The 21,971-nt window shown below is 39.9% G+C and overlaps 3 protein-coding genes across 5 annotated transcripts; all 3 read right to left on the bottom strand.

Moving 5' to 3' along the window:
- Positions 1-330: 330 nt before the first annotated feature.
- On the bottom strand, positions 331-5,338 carry fam76b (family with sequence similarity 76 member B). 2 transcript variants are annotated; one of them, XM_040032763.1, is made up of 10 exons: positions 4,784-5,338; positions 3,373-3,437; positions 3,210-3,264; positions 2,916-3,071; positions 2,653-2,837; positions 2,494-2,544; positions 2,336-2,413; positions 2,098-2,230; positions 1,912-2,013; positions 331-1,527 (listed from the first exon to the last, which is right to left on the bottom strand). In XM_040032763.1, the coding sequence occupies exons 1-10, from the start codon at positions 4,868-4,870 to the stop codon at positions 1,438-1,440; spliced, it is 1,002 nt and encodes a 333-aa protein (XP_039888697.1). In that variant the 5' UTR covers positions 4,871-5,338; the 3' UTR covers positions 331-1,437. The 2 variants fall into 2 exon arrangements, with proteins under 2 accessions (XP_039888697.1, XP_039888696.1); XM_040032762.1 differs by having other exon boundaries at positions 2,098-2,233; positions 4,784-5,336.
- Positions 5,339-7,351: 2,013 nt separating this feature from the next.
- mtmr2 (myotubularin related protein 2) lies at positions 7,352-16,649 on the bottom strand. Of its 2 annotated transcripts, none has more exons than XM_040032756.1 (16): positions 16,319-16,649; positions 14,608-14,710; positions 14,485-14,508; positions 14,316-14,379; positions 14,137-14,231; positions 13,963-14,064; positions 13,565-13,669; positions 12,811-12,894; positions 12,576-12,725; positions 12,289-12,477; positions 11,256-11,441; positions 10,960-11,166; positions 10,787-10,879; positions 10,572-10,685; positions 10,220-10,396; positions 7,352-9,155 (listed from the first exon to the last, which is right to left on the bottom strand). In XM_040032756.1, exons 1-16 carry the CDS (start codon positions 16,396-16,398, stop codon positions 8,991-8,993), a joined length of 1,938 nt encoding a protein of 645 aa, XP_039888690.1. In that variant the 5' UTR covers positions 16,399-16,649; the 3' UTR covers positions 7,352-8,990. The 2 variants fall into 2 exon arrangements, with proteins under 2 accessions (XP_039888690.1, XP_039888689.1); XM_040032755.1 differs by having other exon boundaries at positions 14,316-14,382; positions 16,319-16,647.
- Positions 16,650-17,775: 1,126 nt separating this feature from the next.
- Positions 17,776-20,743, bottom strand: cwc15 (CWC15 spliceosome associated protein homolog). The gene is made up of 7 exons (XM_040032767.1): positions 20,642-20,743; positions 19,825-19,966; positions 19,518-19,630; positions 19,316-19,416; positions 19,111-19,221; positions 18,871-18,998; positions 17,776-18,766 (listed from the first exon to the last, which is right to left on the bottom strand). The coding sequence occupies exons 2-7, from the start codon at positions 19,953-19,955 to the stop codon at positions 18,637-18,639; spliced, it is 714 nt and encodes a 237-aa protein (XP_039888701.1). The 5' UTR covers positions 19,956-19,966; positions 20,642-20,743; the 3' UTR covers positions 17,776-18,636.
- Between the last annotated feature and the right edge of the window lie 1,228 nt (positions 20,744-21,971).

Below are 21,971 nucleotides of genomic sequence, written 5' to 3'. Positions count from 1 at the left end.
AAACCCAGCCCATTGGTAAAAAGTTACCTGCTGGTGGTGACAGGGAGTGCATAATCACATCTGGAAGCTACTAAAAACATTACAATCTGTACATATTTTTGCTTTGACACAGATGTCATTCCTCACTCAATGGACTCAAGCATTCTTCTTTCAGCTGTTCCATCTGCCTCCATCTCACCCTATCCCTTACCATCAGGTCTTAATTCAGTATCCTTTACCCAGTATATTCACTCTCCCTCTTTTCCACATGTTCATAAAGGTAAACTACTATGCATTAATAATAGAGGCCCGCTGAGTAATAAGTAAAATAAAAAGTCAAAGAGAACACCGTAACAGTTTAGCCAGTTTTAATAGTTTTAAAACACTTGGTTTGGAAAAGTACAAAAGTGATCCTGGACACCACAGTATGAAACCAGCCCAGTAATGTAGGGTGATAGGTGTGTTTGTTTAAAAAGCATCTTCTACAGACATGTTAATTTCAACTGGCCTTACCATACACATACTGTACTCACTAAAACAGATACAAGCAATAGTTTAAATACATTGGCTGACCCCGGTGATACATTTACAAGTGACTCTTAAAAAACTAATTAAAAGAGGGGCAGGGGAAGAAAAAGTCTGACCACAAAGCCACCCGGTATCTGGCAGTAAAATCATGCAGTATTACAATCGTTCCACTAAAGAGAAACAGCAAAGCACTACAGCTGTCACACAGTGAGTAACTGGGCAGCCAAGAGACGGCCTTTCTGAGTGCTCATTGGTTGGTTTTATGTTTATGAATCGTTAACCGAGAGATTTCTCTACTGTCGAGCAGCAGCTCAGTGGTCGCCTTTCCCACGTTTGCATACATTGTAAAGTTGCACATGGTCTCCGTTAAGGAGCATCTGTCTTCCACAATCGCGTCCATTTACAAAAATATAACTAATTACTATTGAAGAAAACCCCAAAATGTGGGATATTCTCTTAGTATGTTGTGAGGAAATACAAAAAAAAAAAGCTAAGAAATACAGTTGAATAAATAAAATGCATGACATCCATAAACATTAAGTGGCTGCATTGACAACGTTCTCCACATACTGTATGCACACCATGGTTTTTGTTTTGGCCCGGCAGTGTTGGATTTAAAAAAAAACAAACAAAAAAAACAAAAAACAAACAAACAAAAAAAAGGACTCCATCCTCCACCACATCCAAAGTCATATCCTATGATCCAGTGGAAAAGCCGCCAGAAAATATCTAAAATACATTGATTTATTTATTTAGAGAAAGAAGGATTCTTTGATTTAACATTTCACTTCCATGTACAACATGGTCTCTGGCTTTTTACCAATTTAGAAGTAGTTGATGTCGATGGCAATGAGGAAACACAGGAGAGAGACTTTCACAGTGTTACAAAAAATGAAGCCGCTCTGTGTTGTCACCCTGGCCGGCCTATTGTTAGGGTAACAATAGTGAACTTCCTGTCCGGTCAAACTTTTTTCCCTTGGAGAGGGCAGCCACTTGTTTCATCAACTCCCTGTTCTTAGCCTGTGGAAACAAAATACATAATGAGTTATAAATGTTGGCATATAGGGTTAAAAAAAATCCAATTAGTAACATGCACACTTTTACACTGTTACACTTAGAAAATAACTATAAAGACAATTTAAGACCGACACATTTGATGATGATGATGACGGAAATGGATCAGCTGACACAGTGAACCATCCCTTTATTATCATAATATTAATCCATTATAACCTTTACATCATTGCAGAACATAATTCCCATGAATTGTTTCTCTGGTGTATCAAATGGCTACATTTCCACACCTACTGGAAACAGCTGGGCAATTAAAACTGACACAGGTGAAGACTAATACTAATGAGGAGTAAGAATCTGAAACCCTCAGTGTCACACATGTATTCCTACCTGCTGTTGCTCCATAGCTTCTTTGTGTGATTTCTCCATTTGATTCATCTTCACTCTCATATTTGACTCCTGGTACTGAAAGTCTGCTTTGAGCTCTGTGAGCTACGAGAGAATTTGGTCATTAGAAATCAACCCCTCAAACAAAGCAAAGCAAAAGCAGAGGTCAGCTGAGGCAGATTAACCTACCTTTCGGTCCTTCTCAAGGATGGTCTGATCCCTCTGCTGCAGAAGTCTCTTCAGTGACATCACTTCCTCCTTCAGCTGGCTGATGAGAATGAAGTTGTCCGTTCCCCCTGAATCCATAGACTGGGTAATGGAACTACTGGAGGGAGAAGGAAATGAGCATGAAGCCAACAATGGGAACGGCATAAAGGAAAACATATGTAACCATAATATAGCACATAATGTGCTACATTTGTCGTACCTGTCCCCGTTGGATGGCTTCATCTCCAGTTTTGGTTTCTTCTTTGGAGTCTCCTTTTGGATTGAAGACGATTTATGGCTGCAGAGCAGATGAAAAAGGAAGTGTTCACTCTGGGAATAAAAACTCAATAAGAGCCTTAAATAAGAAGGCAGCTTTACCTCTGCTTCCACAGTCCCTGCTCCTGTTCAGGACTCAGGCTCCCACTCAGCCTGCAGATATGACAGACACATAAAACATTTATGTGTTTTTCAAACTTGAAGGGCTGACTGAGCAGCCTGGGGACAAAGAGGAAAGAGGCGATACAACAGATGACATACTTGTGGTGAGAACTGCTGTGTCTGTGTTGGTGATGGTGATGATGATGGTGCGATCTGGAGTGGTGGTCTTTCTCATTCAGGGATGAAGAGTTGGAGGAACCAAAGCCCTTCCTCTGCTCCTTAGTCTTCTGCAGGACACGGCGGTAGGAAAGCGTACAGAGCCAGCACAGAAGTTTTCCATCCACCTGAAACAGGAGGTGATATTAGCTCATAAAACTTGCTACTAAACTGTACAGTAGACTGCAAGCAATTCAGACTCTTACCTTTCTCCTCCCCTCTTCCTTACGGTCAAAGGCGCATTGCTGTTTGCATTGTTCGCAGGTCTGTGGAGGTCCATATTTCTTCTCTGAGTTAGTACAACGCTGGCACTTTGTCCCGATAAAAGCTGCAATAATGTTACAGTACTGGCAAGGTTTGGGCTGCAAAGACAAACAAACGAAAAATAAATAAATAAATAAATAAACAATAATAATAAAAAAGAAAATGCAAAAAGTGAAGCAGGACCTAGAAAATACAGCTAGTATTACAAAAAAAACCAGGAGAAATTTGCTACTCACCGTTCCAAACTGTTTGACGTTCTGGGCACATTTCTTGCAGATTGTATTTGTTTTACTGCAAAGAATAAAGACCGGTTTCAAGCCAAAACAAGCTTCAACGAAATTCATTGAGTTGGCGTGAATGAAAGCTGAACAAACATCACTGGGAGGTGAAACATCTCACCTTTCCTGCTGAAACTCAGATCTGCAGTATGTGCACTTCACTATTGGGTGAGCGATGCGACACTCCTGCAGTACAAAAACAAAGACATATCATTTTGTGGCACACGACTGTCTGCTGGTGAATGGTGACAAACAAACAGCACTACTGCGGTCTATTACAGTGGAAACTGCATTGCAGGTGGTGCGTATTGTGCGCTGGCTACAACATCTGTGAAAACACCAATGTAAATTTTCTCTATACAAGCCCAGCATAATGTCACAGTAGGGTTTCCCATTGAGGGAAACAAAGGCATTATTAACAGAACAATCATGGTTTAACAGACTTTTTGTGACAATGTCTAGGTCTTAAAAAAATTAATTAAAAATAATCTTGAATGTATCAGTTAATCTAGTAGAGGTGGGGAGATCGATATGAACAGTGACTGTATTGACACCAAAGCCGGTATTGGTATGAGATTGATATAAGTGTTCCTTTAAGTTCAGTATGTAGCCTTCTGAATTGTGCTAAATACATTATTTTTTTGGAAATGAAAAAATATACCTCAAACATGCACAGTGAACAATGTCTGAGCCTTTTTGTGTTGACTGTCATATCTATGTTACTCATATTCTGTTGTTCAAATGTGCTATAGAAGTTGACCCAAAGTGCTTTACAGACAGGCACATTTATATCCCAGCTCTACAAAAGACCAAGTTTCAAAATCCATGAACAGCTGAAAGTTATGTTTTATTGTGTTAACTAATTATTGTGAACAGTAAAAACGGTGATTTAGTGTTCCTTAAAATTTGTTCAGAATTAGCCAAGTGAAGACTACTCATCTCATAAATCACGACACACTGCTCTTTCCTACATAAGCTACCTTTACAGGTTAAAAGTAACGGTACTGGTATCGGCCATGCTGGCTCTATATTTGGTTGGTATCGCACGGCACTAATGCAAAGAAAAGCCATGGCCTATGGAAGAAAACATCTAAAGGAAAAATCAGCCAGGTTTGCTTCAAGGTTTTCTTCATTTAAATATTTTTTTCCTTTGCCAATAAACGAACTCTGCTCCTCAGCTACAAACGAGAAAGACTACCAAACATGTAATCTACATTTTTTTTTAATTTACCGGGAACAAATATTCAACAGGTAAACATGTGGTATGGTTGTGTTGTTGCGCTTTAAATAAAGAGCACGATGTACAGAAGTGATCTAAACATGGTTACGTTAATACGGTTGCCTTCCAACTTGTTACATAATGTGAGCCTGTCTAACCTGCTACTTGTTGTAGCACCGTGACACCCCGTCGGCAAAAAAAAACCAAACAAAAAACACCCGCACACTGCTTCACTCTTTCGTGTCGTGATTGTTTGATGATTCTTGTTTGCAAGCAGACTCTCTCTCTCTCACTCACACATACACTCCCAAACCTTGCACAGCTGCTGGCCCTGCGACAGCTCCTCGAAGGGGTACCGCTGGTTACACTTCGTACAGGCGTACAATGCCGTAGTTGCCATTCTCGTCCAACTAAAGCCAACGAGCTAGAAGCGGATAGCGGAGTCCAGCGGTAAAGCGATTAACAGCGCGGTTTCCTTTCCTTTCTAACCGCTCGCTAACTGACAACCAGGAGCACAGACCGTGTTGGCATCCAGCGTTAGCTAACGTTAGCTAGCTTGGCTATGTAGCGTACAGCAACACAGAAATAGCCTAGCTGGAGGAAGCAGGCGAAGAACAATAAACTCCAAATATCTGCGATCTTGCACTACTCATACGTTTTCCAGCCAAGCTAACTTGTCAGCAGTCGTTAGTTATGCTGATACATAAGCAATCCATTAACAGCAATCTGGCGATTTGTATTAAGTTTCCGCTGTTCTCGCCAAGAAAGGTGTTTTTCCTTGTGTTTTCCTTCTCTCTTTTTGTATAAACGCCGTCGTCGTCATGTAACCGGAAGCGGCCGACAGCTCCCGAAGAAGAAAGGAAACCTATCGCGACACAACAGCCGCACGCGGGATTTAAGTTTGAAATCTGCAGAGCCAATCACGTGCCAGGATTCAGTTAACACGTTTTCGTCTTCTCACACGCTACACCCGGAGTGCAATGGAAATATAATTTTTAAACAAAGAATGGTATTTTTCAAAGAGTGAGTCAATAATAATGTTGTCTTATTCGATCCAATAGCCACTGTGTATGTTTAGCTATCAGGAACCTAAACAGTATCTGATACCTGTACTTCTAAACAGTTTTCCAGTCTTTCTATCCCAGACAGATGTCTCTATTCTGTTTAAAATAACTATTTCAGGTTTTTTGTATATATGCAAGTTGAACTACTGAAACTCAGTAGTTTGTATGGCCCCAAAAAAGGTTGCAATCATGCCCGACAACATCGGGGCATGCCGCTAATGAGACAATGGATAGAGTCTTGGGGGATCTCCTCACAGATCTGGATCAGGGCATCACTGAGCTCCTAGACAGTGTGAGGTGCAAATTGCTGTCAGTTTGCACCTCACACTGTCAGTAGTCTGATGGACTAAAACTTAAAATCCCAGAAGTGTGCTGTTTGATTTATGTGGATTGGATTAGATGTGGACTGAATTTAGGTCAGGTGAGCATGAGGACCAGTCAATCATATTTATTCCGTCATTCTCCAGGAACTGCCTGCATACTTTTGCCACATGAGGCTGGGCATTGTTGTGCACCAATAAGAACTGAGGACCCACTGCAGCAGTGTACGGCCTGAACCTGCATCCTGGTACCTAATGGTAGTCAGGATGCTGTTGCCTAGCCTGCAGAGGCCTGTGTATCTTTTCATGAATTATCCTCACAAGACCATCACTAATCCACCACCAAACTGGTCATACTAATTGATATTACAGGCAGCATAACATTCATAACGTCCATGCTGGAAGAGTTGCAAAATATAAAACTAGTGAAAAAAAAAGTCAATGCCCTCCACTTATAAAACCATTCCTGTTTGCAAACATAAATGGAAATACAGTATATCCAGTAGCAAGCTTGACTGATAGGGTTTCATTACATATTATTCTTTTCAGCTATGCTTTTACTGCATTGGCAGTGTATTTGGGATCATTGTCACGTTGAGAAATTAAGCTGTTGCCAAACGGATCCTTTCCAGTCACTGGATGTGATTCAGTCACAAACCAAAACAAAACCAATTTTAAAACGCTAATCTTAAACTCTATATCCTAAGTAAACAACTGAAAAAACACAAATATGTCAGAACTGTGGTCCCATTTCATTGTTTATTTATTTCTTATTACCGTTTTGTTAGTTTATCTCTTCCATGTTTTTTTCCTCTCATAAATTTAATTACCCACTGTGCAGTTATCAACATAACAAGTTGATCAACCCCGCCCCCCCCAAAAAAACCAAACAAACAAAAAAAAAACAAATAAAACCCAACAGATTGTATATAAAGACGTTCATGGTTTGTCATTTTTGTATAGAAAGTGTAAAGTTTATACACCATGGTCTTTACTGGTTTGATCCACCTGTTGCAACCATAATGGGACTTGTGTCTTCTCCCAAATATGAACCAGGAGTCTTTTGCTTGTTAAACATGTAAACCACAACACTATGGACTCACCCGTGTAACAGTTGAGTACTACACGCGAAACCATCCCTATGAATTTTATACCTGCAAATTCTCAGTTTTAAAAAAAGTGTCGCTCCACGAGTGCTCTGATTGTCTTACATTTGCAAGGTCTTCTATGAGTGAAGTGAGGTTCTTGATATTGTGTACTGGAATAACTAACCAATAAGTAAAAAAATACATAAATTGAGATAGAGGAAATACCTTCAGTTGTAGTCTTTCTTGATGAAATTGTTCAATGCAAACAGAATTAGGAGACTTCTGGTTCACAAATAGCTGTTTGTATTGTAATTAATTACAAGCCTCAAGCTACAAGCTTCTTGTATAGTATACACATGCATACATATGCACAATGCCTTTTTGTAAAAAAACGAAAAAAGGCCAAAAGTTGACTACACAGCATCAGCACTTTTATTAAACTTTTTAACACATTGGCAGTTAAGAGTACAGTTGGATGTTCCTGATGCCTGCAGTATATCAATTTCCAAATTCAAGTGTTGATCTAATGAAGTGCATACAGGACTGCAGCCTCTTTGCAACCACATGGAATGGTGTCACTTAGACAGCTGTGCATTTTAAAAGGATTGCAACGATCAAGATCAGTGGCAGACATGATTTACATACAAATATAGCTGCATGAATTCAATGTAAAAGTCACATGAAGAATCTATTACTGGGTGACGGATGTCTTAACGCTACTATATAAAGATAAAACAGAGAGAATAAATGAATGTTTTCAGATTGTAATTTGGTATTAGGTTACCCCACAGTCACACTGTAAATTCCAGACTTTTATCCTTCTTAATTTACAGTAAAAGGCACTCTTTGTCCTATTTTTATGGAAAGATCAGAAATAGGGCTAGTGTTATTAGAGTTGGCTAATATCTGAAACACGAAACCACAAAACCCAAGAAATTGACTGGAGGATGCTGCTGTTGTTAGCAACATGCTAATGTGACAAACCATACTGAATCCTTGAGTTGCAGCTTTATTGCAATTATTTGAATACGCAGCAAAAAGGCTACAGGCTGAAACCATCACATTGTTCTTTTGTCATTTTCCCAGTCATTTAGGACAAGGCACGGGTACTTATTCAAATTTGCAAAACTACATAAAAAGCCCATTATTTGTGTAGTTACACATTCTTCTGCCAAAAAGATTGGCTGATAATAGATTTAAAAAGCCTCTGCGAGAATTGTTCCCATAGGACTCCTGGGACAAATGAGCTATTGCATAATCTTTGCAGCTTATTAATATTGCATGGAGACGCAGCTAATCAATTCACGACACAAGACAGAAGGTGTCTGCGAGTTATAAATACACATCTGGAACGAAAGATAATAAATAATGTTAAATAGTTGGAAAAAGGAAACTTACAAAAGATAAACCACTTGGTGAGAGAAATGTCACGCATGACAAAAAAACGTTTGGTCTCAACAATCTAAAAAGATTTGTAAAGCTAACCCTAACTGCTTTTTAATGCACTCTATAACTACTTTTTTTTTTTTTTTTAAATATCAGAAGAAGCTAACATCACAGCCCTTAAGCTACATTTCATTTTAATATTTATCAACTCAACAATTTGTTTTAGTCCGTGTTTCCTTGTGCTAAAAATCACTTCTGCAGCACTGCATAGCCTCACGGTTCCTTCAGTTATAGTGCTTTCAAATCAATAGCAAGAAATGAGGCAAGTGTTCCTATAAAGTATATAAGGCATAAACATTTAGTGTACTTAAAACAAAACACTGATTGTAGGTAGGTCGATATGCTAAACAGTCCTTGCTATTCTGGGTACGTATCCTCTCAACCTCAGAGGAGGAATACATATGGCTGTAGGCAGGTGGTCTGAGACAGACACTTCTGTTGCAAGCAGGCTCTACATGACCTGTGAGAGATGCAAATACAGTAACAAATACTACTTATTCTGACTTTTGGTGGTAGTGTATCAAAGCGGCTGATTACTGCTGTATGACACCTTCTCACAAGTGCGGTTCAGCTTCTGTGACCGTCATGAGGGTTGAGTACTGTCAAACAAAGGTCTGCACCGGAGTGATGGAGCGTGTGGGCGAGCCTGGCCGCTCAGAGGCGGAGGAAGCTGAGCGATTGGCCACCTCTCGCTGTAATTCGTCTACCCTTTTCTGCAGCTCGGCGCGCTTTGCTAATAGCTCCTTGTAGCGCTGATGAATTGGTTCCTGGTAAAAGGGAGGGAGAAAAAAAAGAAAGTTAATTGAGTAAAATTAAGTGCACGAGTGCCAACCTCTGCTCTATTCTCTCAACTTTTTCTCTGCATGCGTTCCCAGTTCCAGGTGGACAGGGCAGGGACTCTTCATCTGGGATTACCTAGACCTAGACTGTGAATTTCCTCACGATAAAGCTGTAGCTGGTACTTCATTCTTTCTTTTTCTTGCTCATCTACCTGCCTGCTACCATGCCACACATCACCTTAGTTTCCTCCCAGATTGCAATATTTTTTCAGTTATGGAAGACATCCCACCTTCAGATCCTGGACCAGTCCCCAGTTTGTCAAAAACTGGTTCATAAGCCGATGACGAAATGTAAACACACTGCACTGGGTGCTTTGTGCAACAATGTTAAGAACATCACACAGTCACATCCATTTATGCTCGCCTTTACAGTGCAGGTAGCTTCTGCAGTATTCTCCTGAACAGCAAGTGTCACCACTCAGACAATACTAATACATAAACGCTGATATTAGAGAAGTCAAAGTTTCCCAGAGTCTTATCTTTTCAAACTGCTGTAACATCCCCCTCTGTGAATCTGAGCTTCAGTAGTGATGTGTCAGTAAAACAGCACAACACACCACATTATAGAAACTGAGAGGTGCACAACTGGCAGAAATGGCCAGCGACAGTGGATGTGACATCAACTTTAGCCTCAGTGCCATTTGTGAGCCACTGCAATGGTGGGTATCAAATGGCCTTTGTGCAGACTTGTATAACTTTAATGCAAAACTAATGAGCTGTCAAAATCACTAAGATCACTCATGTAGGGTGGGGATGAATCTGAAGGTATGTTTGGTGCTGTCAGTACAAAAACAACATAATGACATGCAAAGGTGATGCGTGGTGGCCAGTAGGTAGGTGAATGAGAAGCAGAATGGAGTGGCAGCCACACCTTCATAGTCTGGATAGCGCCCAGGTGTTCCCAGTTGGCAAGTAGAGGAATGTACTGTGAGTATAGGGCAGCGATCATCACACAAGTGAAGTCCAAACAACAGCAAGTCTTCCTGACGTACCTGAGGTCTCATGCGTGGGTTCCAGCGAATGTAGTAGCCAACCCAAAGCTCCAGGTGGCGTAAGCTGACTGCTGGGAACAGTACATGGTTAGAGTAGTTCACATACAAAGGATTGGTGAAGTCCTCCAGCTGGCTGTTAATATATGACCACAATGAAACTGTCCTCTTGGGAATCTCCTGTAACAAAAAAGGAATTTGATTACACAAACCATACGAGTGAAAAACTCTAATTCATTCTTGTGCCATTTCTGATTCGTATTATGCTACTTATTAAGCTATATTATCCCAAGTAAAACGATAATGAGAGGGGGGAAAAAAAATCATAAAATACCGAGAAACCAAATGAGCTTACTTCTTTTAACCTCTGCTGTTCACTGTTGCACAAGAATGTCCCAAAAAGGCAGCTGTACAGGTGATCCAGGATGGTCACCAGGAAGTATTCATTAAACTCAAAGGCGGCAGGAAACTTGAATTTAAAAAAACAAAACAAAAAGCAGCTTGATTACAATCCTTGAAAGAACCTTTTCCTAAACATTTCAGAACCTTAACTCAATATGTGTCACTTACCTGACGAGTTAACTGCCAGACACAATCAATAAACTGAATGAAAACAGGTGAGCGATCTGCATCCGTGTGGTTCTTATCTCCGTGACCAATGCGCTGCCAGAAACAGGAGCATAAGGAATCAGTGATGAAACTAGACTTCCAGCTGGACCGAAGTGGAAAAATAATCTGTTTACCAGTTGGAAGCGATGACCAAAGCTCAGCCACTCTTTCTCAAGCAGCACTTCAAAGCCGCGAATGGTGCGGTAGTAACCATCCAACATGAGCATAGACAAGGAGGTGAGCTGACCCGTGCGGTCCCAGCCGTCGCTGCAGTGCACCACAACCGACGTTTTCCCTGACTCCACTTTGTCTGCGATCCTCAGCGCTCCAGCCAGGATCAGCTACAAACACAGGACCAGAAACACACAAACCATTATCACTGCAATATTTTTACAATGTCCTTTCCCAACCGATGGGTCACTATGCTCACCTTGATGTGCTCAAGCCAATGAGTGGACTCCAGATTGGAGAGCCAGTGGGAGTCCTCGATATTGGGGTAGACAACTTCCTTCAGCTTGCGGAGCGACTCCCTCATCACGTGGATATTGTGAATATCCAAGAAAACCAGCTCAGCGTTTTGATAGGCATCCTCGCTTTCATATCCACCCCCTTTCATCTGTGGGAAAGTAGAGGATGCAGTGGTTACTAAGATCCACGGGGCACAGAACAGAAAAACAGATCCAGTTAAATTATTGCCAACGAGACAGTCCTGAATCAGTAGTAGTAGAAGCTACATTAAGCAGCAAGGTCACCACAGCAGGTAGAGTTTTTAATGCCGGATGCCTTTCCTGACGCGGTCCTAAATGGGATTTGTGTCTCTAGCTGGAAACAAACCAGGGACCTTTTTGCTTGCCAAGTGAATGCGTTAACCACTACACCACTGTAGGCACGACACAATAGAAACTAGTGATCTTCTAGCTAAAGAGCTCAGATTTTACCTTACTGCTCAAATATAGTACTGATTGCACGCTTTATTTACTTTAATCTGCAAAGACAACGCATAGCTAATACACTGTACCAGCTAAAAACTCAAAACTGTGCTTGATGATGCACAGCGAATAACAAAAGATAAGAATCTAAATCTGGCTACGGCTCCATACGAGCCTCTTCATTTTGGACTTTCGTGTTTATTTTTAGAATCTATTGGGAGATCTTTCATCCACGCTTTGAAACAAGCCTTGAATCAAACTTTGTTTCAGCTCTCTTTCCCCTTCCAATAATGCACACGTGATCACCGTTAAGGATAGCTACTCTCTTTGACATCATGAATATCCACGAGTAGAAAAAGACTGTCTGAAATGGACCATTGAGAAAAGTCTGAAGCCTGACCTTTTGGCTCACTGGGATTACGATTATTGTTATTGTTATTATTTGAAGCTTTGGCCATGTTTAACATATGTATCAATCACTGTAACACAATGTAAAGTGGGTCCCATTAAATAAATATAATTTAGAAAATGGACCTTGTTGGCAGCAGCGTTGACGCTGGGTCTGGCATCAAAAATGAAGAGTTTATGTGACTGAGCATTAGCATCCATGATCGCCTGCAGGTATTTCTCATCCTCTTTGCTGCGTTTCCCGTTCACCCCAACCATCGGCTGACTGCAGCGTGTCACTGTTGCCTGGCTCTCTGGATGGATCCATGACAACACCTTTAAATAATGTGTAGCAGAATATCAGCACAGACTGTCCTGCAAGCCGGGCGCACACACAGACAATTATAGTACCGTTGAAAAATACGGTCGCTCACCGGTATCCTTCCCTTTGCTCGGAAGGCAGCGACTCTTTTCAGCTCCTCGTCTGGTATGTTAACAGGCACTGCCAGTGTTGATGGGTACGTGTCGCACAGCTCATAGTGATCGTTTACTTTAGTTATCCTCCAGCTTTCATTGGGTATACCCTTGACAAAAAAAGAAAAGACATAAGTAACCGGTTTTATGAGTGTACTTTAACATTTAACAAAGCATTCTGCATAACTTAAGTACCTGTCTTTTATACTCTGAGAGAGCATCATACACCTTCCATCCATTTTCAGGAAACACCTGCCCATATTCAAAGGCAAAGATTTGCTGTGGAGAGTGGGGGAGACATTTTTCAGTTGGTTGTACACGAAAAACAGTTTGTGCACTTTGTAAAAGACCTGTGAAAGTTAGACCTGTGAAAAACTAAGTACACTCCACAATTCAGTATCTTATGTAACCATCTTTAAGAGCAACAATTTGAAGTAATCATTTTCTGTATGACGTTATCAGTGTCTTGCATGATGGTGGAGGAATTTTAGCCCACTCTTGAACACGTTGCTTGAGGTCATTGAGGTTTGCAGGTATTTGTTTAGGCACAGCATTTCAAATGGTTTGAGGTCTGGACTGGCCATTATGTTTTACATTTGAAACTGTGCTTGGGATCATTATCTTATTAAATGACCCAATTAGGGCCAAGCTTTAACTGTTGAACAGATGGCTTCACATTTGACTCTAAAATACTTTAGTTCTCTGGCTCTCCTCCACAGCGTGGAGTCGCTGGGGTCGTCTGATTTTTGGAGTTTTGCCTGTATTATTGGAGGGTCTTTACCTTATAATACAAAGTGCCACGAGGCAACTGTTGCTGTGATTTGGTTCTATATAAATCTAACTGAATTAAAATTGAACTTAGTTTTTCAGAGGACTACGAATATGTGTTTCCCAGTACTGTATGTGCAGGACTATAAAGTCAGCAACAGCATTGCTGGGCAGTACTTACCAGCCCATTGGAAACAGGAAAAGCGAATTTCATCAGCACTTCAAAAATGGACTTCCTGAGGGTGTCCTCCATCTGTTTGTGTGCAAATCGTAGATTACGAACATCCTGTAGAAATGCAGAGCAACAAATCATGGAAAAACTCAAGGGCTAGCAGCTGTATGCAAGTATCATTTCATCACAGTCAAGCGTTATTACCAAGAAAGGTAACGTAGAAGTAGATCTTTGTAAAACTTCACTATTTCTTAATGGGCTATCTCTGTCTCTGCCAGAGATAGCCCAGCTCTGTCTCTGCTTCTCAGCTGAATAACTGTAAACTACTTGGCTATTTTGCAACTTAGCGATTCTGTAAATCAAAAATAAAAGCAGTAATTCTTTACAACTTTCACAAGCTTACTCACTTTGCACACCAGCCCATAGGACACATCACGACTCGAAGCGTTTCCAATCCTTTCCACGCGACTCACCACACCAAGTGGCAAGTCCAACATAAATGTTGAGTCCTGGAAATCAGCCAGACATTAACAAAAAACATAAATCTTCAAAATGCAAATTAAAAATAATCAATAACATACCCTGTCCATAGATTTAAAGAATAGCCTGTAGTTGGTGACAGTCACAGTTCCCCTCAGTGCTCCAGTGAAGGGACAGAAGTAGGTGACATCTTGGGCTATGAATAAAAACAAGAGGATAAAGGTGATGATGCATTTTTGCTGTTTTGATGGGCTGTAATTGCAGATGAAAGGAAACCTACCCATATCTTGCACGGTTTCATTTGGAAGCAACTGCAGTTCTTCTTTGTCTGAATCTCTGATGGCCTGCTGGAAACATATCATCTTTAGTTCTGAGTGGTCTCTTGACTGGAAATGTTACTCAAACATATAGGATAGGATGGGTAAAATTAAATGTGTAAAATCATCTACCTTGGCAGATATTTTGGGCTTGACCTGCAAAAAGAAGAGGAGAGCCACGCTTCAGTTTTTAAATTAAAAAAAAAATGTTTTAATAGAAAAATAATAGTGGTGAAACATATGCAGGTCACTAACCCTGAGCTCTGGGGAAAACTCTGCAGAGGTGGACACAGAATCCGAGGACATAGCAGATGGTGGTTTGGCCTGGGCAGAGCGGTCAGAGCGAGAGGTGGAAGTGCTGGTGGAAAGTGACATCACACAAGTGAGAACCATTTATTAGGTGCAGTCTTTTCTTTTTTGGGGGGAGTTTTTTTTTACGTATCTATACGTATTCGTATATGTAATGACAGAAGACTCAATGACTAAAAAAAACCAGAGACATCTGTTGAGATTGGCCTCTTTTTTTCTCTCAGACTGAGAAAAAAATTTGTTAAATGTATATTTTTCATTTTCCAGATCCCCTCTGATGGATCTGGGCATGCACATTGCCCTCAAGGAGTAGTATAACTGAGGTTAAGTTTAAAATTATACAGGATACGAACACTAAAATGCAAAAATGTAAGATTTTAAAACATATTACAATTCCGGCAGCATGCTCATCACCCGGTGACATCAGGGCGAGGGGTTAGTGTCTTGTGTCAGACTACTGATTTCACCATGTGCACACGTACCTGACCTTGCAATACTACTCACATGGAATGAGCTACTAATCCCTTTCTCATTTCTCTTAATAGTTTTTCTATATTCATTTGTATGTGCAAAAAATATTACCTTGGAACAGCTGCATTTTTAAGTACCTCTGAGCACATCTTAAACTTAACCTGAATTATCAGACTCCTACTTTATATGCATGCCTATAAAGTAATTGTCAGAAATGAAAAATATACATATACTTGACTAAACTAAATTATGTTCTCCGTTATAATTAGAATATCATCTGGAAATTTTGATCTGTATTAGACCACCTAATGGTGTTTTTGTGATAGAGCGTGTCATGTTTGCTCAATCCAACATGAAAGCTGAATGAGATTTGCATTTTCATTTTTCAACTAAGAAGTTTATGTCAAAAAGCTATTCTACATGTTTTATTTTGCAGTACTATAAAATACAACTATATCGCAAAAGAAAGTGAAACTAGTTGTTTTTGTAATGAGATTTTTATTTACTGTATTTTAATTAACCCATATTGAGAGGGATTTTTTGTGTTTTGTTTTGTTTTTTTTAATTGCAGATCCCGATTCAATTTTATGGCAAAAGGAGCCAGTGAAAACTTCAGGCTTTTATTTATGTCGACGGAACTTCTTTTCTAATCCATCTTCAAAAATATCTGATATACGAAACTAAAACGCTACAGCAATTATTAGATATGTGGAAACCACAACATTTTGAGGCAAATCAGACGTGGCTGTGAAGAAAATGTTCTAAAAATATTTGATGATTTGAGAAAGTGTTTTTAACTTGTCTGGCCCACACGAGCGCAAACTGGGCTCTATGTTGTCCATGGACTGAAATAAGTTTGACACTGTTTGGGCAAACACTCTACTACATCGAGGCTCTGTTAGCTTCCGTTTGACATTTCTATCACATCACAGCCTGAGTGATTACTGGAGCGGATCGATAAAACTGCGTTGTCCTAATTTCCAGTTTAAGCTGTGTTGGTCTCGTAGCGCTCGTAGGACACCGTCACTGGTGGATAACATTAGTCACAGCGGAAAAGCTTACAAGAAGTGTACTGAAGTTAGACACGCTTAACTTTAGCTATAAAGCCTTAATAACTAACCCCTGCCGATAGTGTCAAAACTTTTGGTTAGCTTAAAAGGCGGTGTCTGGCGGTGAGTTTAGCTACCTGGACAATGAATCTACACTCGGCTGTCGGGAAGAGGAGCGCTTCGAGCCCAAGCTGTCGACACTAGCGCTCTTCTCCATGTTCTCCTTCTTCAAGCGTTTGGATAACCGGTATTGCGAGTCAAGACTTTACCGCTAAAGAGCCACTGAACGCTTTTAAATCCCTCCTCCGAGTGAAGCAAATCCCCACAAACAAAAGGAAGCTGCCATCTTTTCCCAGAAGCCTCCCAATCCCCGTCACAGGCAGGATCGTTGGAGGGCGCGCCCTCTGCTGTCTCTCTGTGGAACTACAACTGATCGCGTGCAACGCTTTTCTCTCGTGCCAAACCTCTGGCTACGCAGTAGAAAGTAGATGACAGGATAATGCTTATTTTAATGAAGACGTACACATTGTCTAATTATCCACCCAACGTCCACGTGGGTAATGTCACTGCCTTGGGTCCATAATAATGAATGCTGGAATAATGAAATGGCTAAAGTGCAGTAAAATTAACTTTAGTACTGACAGTAACTTAAATCGTGTTTACATTCGTGTTAATGCTACTTTCTATTGAATGAGATGAAGCTGATAATTGAAGGACCTCAGCCATCCCAACAACAGACTGTTCTCTCTGTTGAGGTCAGGAAAGCGATTCCGCTCCCTGAAGACCAACACAGAGAGACTGAGGAGGAGCTTCTTCCCGCAGGCGATACGGTCTCTCAATCACACCACCACACAGTACTGACCCACACATACAGTTCTTACACACACACTGGACATTCTGGACATTGTTTTCACTTCATTACTTAAATCACGCTGCTGTTATTGTGTATATATTTATTTATATTTCTTCATACATTCTTATATAGTTCTATATTGTGTATTTTGTTGTACAGTTATTTTATTTTCAACTTTAATTTATATATTTTATCTTATTCTCCCAGTTAAATTTACCCTTCATTCTAATTTGTGTTGTACAGTTATTTCATTTTTAACCTTAATTTATATTTTATTCCTTCCTAGTTAAATTTACCCTTTTTAATTTTTCATATTTATTTCCTATCTTATTCATAGCCTTTTCCTTTTTTGTTTTCTTTAGGTCACGAGCAGTTGTCCAAGCATTTCACTACATATCGTACTGTGTATGACTGTGTATGTGACAAATAAAATTTGAATTTGAATTTAATTTCAAATGCAAAATGGATTTTAGACAAGAAGTCTACTGTATGCAGCTAGGTTTAATAAGAAGGGAGAAGCTGCATCTGCATGGAAATACACCAAAATTAAATGTGCTCAAATTGTTCAACAATTCTGCATAATTACAGACAATTCATTAAATGAGTAATAAACTGGGAATATTCTAATCTTGATGAAGTGGAACATGTAGTTTGGATAAGATTAACATAAAACTTGCACCTTTATTTTACTGGAAAGTTTTGTGTGTATATGATAACAGTATCCTGGTGACTGATGTGCTGTTGATTTTTCAGTCTGTTTATTTTTAAGGGTTCATAAAGCAGTTTAATATGAAGACACTTTATTGAAAAAAAGAATTCCACAAGAAATGTGACAGACTGACAGGGTGTATTGTGCCTTTGGGATGTGCCTGATTTAGACTTCCGCAGGAAATCCAAGTTGTACCTTCTACTGCAACCGAAACCCGTCTTAACTCTACACTGTAACCTTCCATGTCATTCAGTTGTTGCAGTCTGCATCGACCTGAGATGTAGCTATATTTCTTGAGAGGTGCAGGTCAGGTTGCGGTGTAGGGTTAAGAAGGCTTTCCGGTTACGTTACGATTTCCCACAGAAGTCTAAATCAGGCTCCAGTGCCCTTGAATAAGATAAGCAGGGAAAAAAGTCAATGACACATGGCTGCATAAAGAAATAAAGGCTTGACTGCAGATCTCTACACTGTTTTGAATGAAATGTTTGTGTGCGTGGAGCGGCTAAACAGAAGGAAGATATTTCCTTGTGATGGTCTGACTGGATCCTAATCTAACTGTGCATTTGTGGAGATGCTAGGTTATATAATCTCTGCCATCTGAAAAAAAAACCCCAAAGAAAATAAATATCTGGTCACATTTTAAAACTGCACTTAACTTTTAACAAATTTCACTCAAAGGATGTCACGTTGACACATTTATATACAGCATGACTGTACAGATGGATACGTGGTTAATAGCATGGATAGATGGATGACTGTACAAGTATTAATCAAGTTCTATACAGAGTTTATTTGAAAAACCATGTACCCTCCGCAACAGAGGGCAGAGGAAGGAGACCAAACACATTTGATAATAAAAACAAAAACAATACAAATGACACAGAGGAAGTCCTCTACTTTACATATTTCTCCATAAATTTCTTGTGAAATTCAGAGCGCAGTGTGTCATTCACAAAGCGTTTCTCCTTCCGTGCCTCGTCCACTCCTTTGGCACAATTCTTGAACACTACGTCATCATCCCACCTTGAATAATATTAAGAAATGAAATCAAGATTAGATTTAAGAGGTCTTTTTCCCAAATACAAACCTCATCCTATGTTTTTACTGTGTGTATAAGTGAGACATACCTTCTCTTGACTCTGAAGGAATTCTGGTTCTGGTTCTGTTGCTGCTGTCCAGCCAAATTAATCAGTGGATTGCCGCTCAAGATATTTTCCATTCGAATTCTCTCCTCCTCTGCCTTTTGCTCTCGCTCCTAAGATGGAAAAAATAATATTTTACTGAATATAAAGAAGTAACATTTCTTATGTTCAAATGTAACATCTTATTACAGTTAGTGCAAACAGAACAGCCTAAAATATAGTTACTTTGCGTTCTTGCTCTTCAGCACGCTCTTTTTTAATCTTCTCCAATTCAGCCAAAAGAGCTGCAGTGTCATCATCATCACTATCTTCATCAGAGTCCTCGTCCTCATCATCCTAATAAAATAAAAATAATTATTAAGGGAGATTAATCAGTACTAATCACCACTCAAGTTAAATGCCCAAAATGTCTTGCATTGCGGACACTCACATCAGTGAGAGGATCATCAGCATCAAGGTTAGCAGCTGGAATCTGATCCAGTCTTGGCCTCTTTGAAGATGATGAAGAAGAAGATGATGATGTGGTGTGCTCTGGAAAAAATAAGACCAACATAATGCTATATGTGAGAAAATAAATATAATCTAAAATATGTTACATTAACAGGAAGTCTAATTTCTGCAGAAAGACCAACCTCTTGGTCCCCTCTCTCTGGTCTTTTCACGTACTGCTACACGCTCCCTCTCCTCCAGCTCTCTGCGAAAGTCACGGGCACGGACCTCCTCAGGGGCATCCTGGGTAGGCTGCCTGCAGAAGGGAGAACATTTGCAGATCAATAAACTCTAATGTTCATCCAGAATGCTTTCTGGAACACTTTCACCACTCTCACAGTGAGCAGACAGATGATGCAGTAGGAACTGATCCGAAAGCATCTTTCCCTCTAGCTAACCAGCCATCAGATCAGGCAATGATGAAACTCCATTCACATTTGATCGTCTGACCTGTACTTGATCTTTGTGTGACCTGGAAGATCTCGACTGGAGTACTGCTTGGAGAGAGCACTCAAATCACCTTCTCCTTTACCCCTCCCTCCTCTTGCCGGCTCAAATGTTGGTCTTGCAGCTGTAGTCATCTTTGATGGCTCTGCAATTAGACACAGGGGACATTAAAACTATCAAACAGATGGAAAAGCTGCAAGCAGTAAAAGCAAAAAAGTCACGTTGTCCATTATCAAATTGCAGTTCCCTACAACACAACAGGCGTTTACTCCACTTATGTGTTTTATAGAAAGTCAGAAGGCTCATCTTTTTGGTTTTTAGACAAGCTGGTACAACAGTACCCTTTCCCAAATATCAACCATCCATTCATTAAGCCTCAGTGGTGATCAAACCGCTTATAGTTTGCATGTGTTTCCACGTTTGCAACGTAAATAACATTTGAGAGGCATTTAGATTACAAGTTACGTAATCTTCCTAAAAAATATCATTTGCTCACATGCTAAAACTCCAGGTCAATCAATTAAACCTATAATTAACAATTCTCTTATTAAACTGCGACTGTGGCATTTTAAACACTTCTTTGTAGGATAAGTATCAGCTGCCAACAGGCAAGTAAATGAAAAGAACAAATTAGCCTGCTAGCTGCTAAAGCTAAAACGCTGCTTCCTATAAAAGCCGATGAGGTTGAAACCGACAGTAATTCGAGCCTTCGGTAACACGGATAATGTTTCAGAGAAGTGATATTACAGCCAAAAATAAAGGAAATATAAAAATCCATTAAGCAGTATTTAAAAATTAGGTTCAAAGCAACAACACTTACAAAGCCGCTACCACACGACGAAAGGAACGCTGATACAACAATCAACGTCACTTCCGGGAAAAAAAAGATGTGTTCAGGAACACTCAGAGAAAATAGCGTGCGAAATATGAGACATTTTAAACTTCTTACATCTCAACACAGCGTTGACACGACTAGGGTGTACGCGTATAACTTAACAAATATGCTACAGCCTCTCCAAATTTTATTTGGGAGACCACCACTTCCAAAAGACTGATAGACTAAACTGACTACAGGGGCATCAGCGGAGGAGTGACCTGTCTTCTCACTAGTGCGTTGTGTTACAGTGAAGTAGTGATGTGTCAGTTGCAAACGAAATGGCTCTTAGTGAGCCGGATCTTTGACGTGAACGACGTGAGTCGCGGGGTTTTTTCTTTCCTTCTCTCACCCTCTCTCTCACACTTTTTTCCGCTTCACTCCACACTCGAGCCTTGTGCCTTGCACTGGGCAGAGGGGGGAGGAGCAGTAGTTACACTCTCAGTAGCACAGGAACAGAGCAGGAGGGAGAGAAAGAGAGCCAGGGACAACAACATCACATTAGAAAGGTATAGTAATCATCCACAACTATTTTCAGTTGCAGATGATAAAGGATTCAGAAAGTTTATTTATGCAGGCTCATATGACAGAGAATATGCATCTTCTTGTTTTCATATTTTAATTTATATTTAATTGTGTTGTGGTGTTGCAGCGTTTTGTGTTGTTTCATTTTAAATTTGTTTAAAAGGAAAAAGCTGAAAATTTAAATAGTTAAAAGTTGAACTGTGACTAGTTGGTTTTTGAATTATATGATTTGTTTATTAGCTTTTATGTGGAGTGAATAAATAAAAGTATATTTACGGTGGCCCCTAGAGATAAAGCGCATACAAACTCCAAAACACATAAAAACTCCAAAACATGTAAAAACACAACAGAAGTGCTCCAGGATGCCGGGCCCAGTGTTGAGCTTTTGTTACCTAGAGGCTACACAAGCCAGCAAGTACCAACAACCGGATTTGGTGTGTGGTAGTAACAGGTAAATGAACATTTTTTTTAAATTATTTGAATATATATGAGTGCTTGTGTATAAATACACAAACAATACACATATGCTTTCAATTGTGTAATTTAAGTGATCTAGGTAGCTCTGTTTTGAAGTTCAGTTAACGCTAGAAATGTGTTTTGGAGTTTGTACGTGCTTTGCCTCTAGGGGCCACTGTATATATTTATATATAAACATATATAAATAAAACCACTTTTTTTTACATTAGTAATTCCTTTTGTGCATAATTTTATATTATTGTTAATAATAAATTAATTAAAGCAACAAAACAAC

Source organism: Simochromis diagramma, unplaced genomic scaffold (assembly GCF_900408965.1).
Source record: "Simochromis diagramma unplaced genomic scaffold, fSimDia1.1 OVJJ01000216.1, whole genome shotgun sequence".
Classification (NCBI taxonomy): Eukaryota; Metazoa; Chordata; class Actinopteri; order Cichliformes; family Cichlidae; genus Simochromis; species Simochromis diagramma.
The sequence above is the reverse complement of the archived record's forward strand: the minus strand, read 5'-3'. Positions and strand labels throughout refer to the sequence as shown.

Bases quoted from the DNA above. Each gene is read 5' to 3' on its own strand.
- fam76b (XM_040032762.1), bottom strand. From the start codon at position 4,870: ATGGCAACTACGGCATTGTACGCCTGTACGAAGTGTAACCAGCGGTAC. The intron at 3,072-3,209 runs GTGAGTAGCAAA...TTGTCTTTGCAG, and splicing joins ACGTCAAACAGTTTGGAACG to CCCAAACCTTGCCAGTACTG. The intron at 2,838-2,915 runs GTAAGAGTCTGA...CTCCTGTTTCAG, and splicing joins AGGAAGAGGGGAGGAGAAAG to GTGGATGGAAAACTTCTGTG.
- mtmr2 (XM_040032755.1), bottom strand. From the start codon at position 16,398: ATGGAGAAGAGCGCTAGTGTCGACAGCTTGGGCTCGAAGCGCTCCTCT. The intron at 12,478-12,575 runs GTGAGCGACCGT...CATTATTTAAAG, and splicing joins GAGCAAAGGGAAGGATACCG to GTGTTGTCATGGATCCATCC. The intron at 9,156-10,219 runs GTACGTCAGGAA...CCCTTTTACCAG, and splicing joins ACCCACGCATGAGACCTCAG to GAACCAATTCATCAGCGCTA.
- cwc15 (XM_040032767.1), bottom strand. From the start codon at position 19,955: ATGACTACAGCTGCAAGACCAACATTTGAGCCGGCAAGAGGAGGGAGG. The intron at 19,631-19,824 runs GTCAGACGATCA...TCCCTTCTGCAG, and splicing joins CACACAAAGATCAAGTACAG to GCAGCCTACCCAGGATGCCC. The intron at 18,999-19,110 runs GTAACTATATTT...TTTCCATCTTAG, and splicing joins CTGAAGAGCAAGAACGCAAA to GAGCGAGAGCAAAAGGCAGA.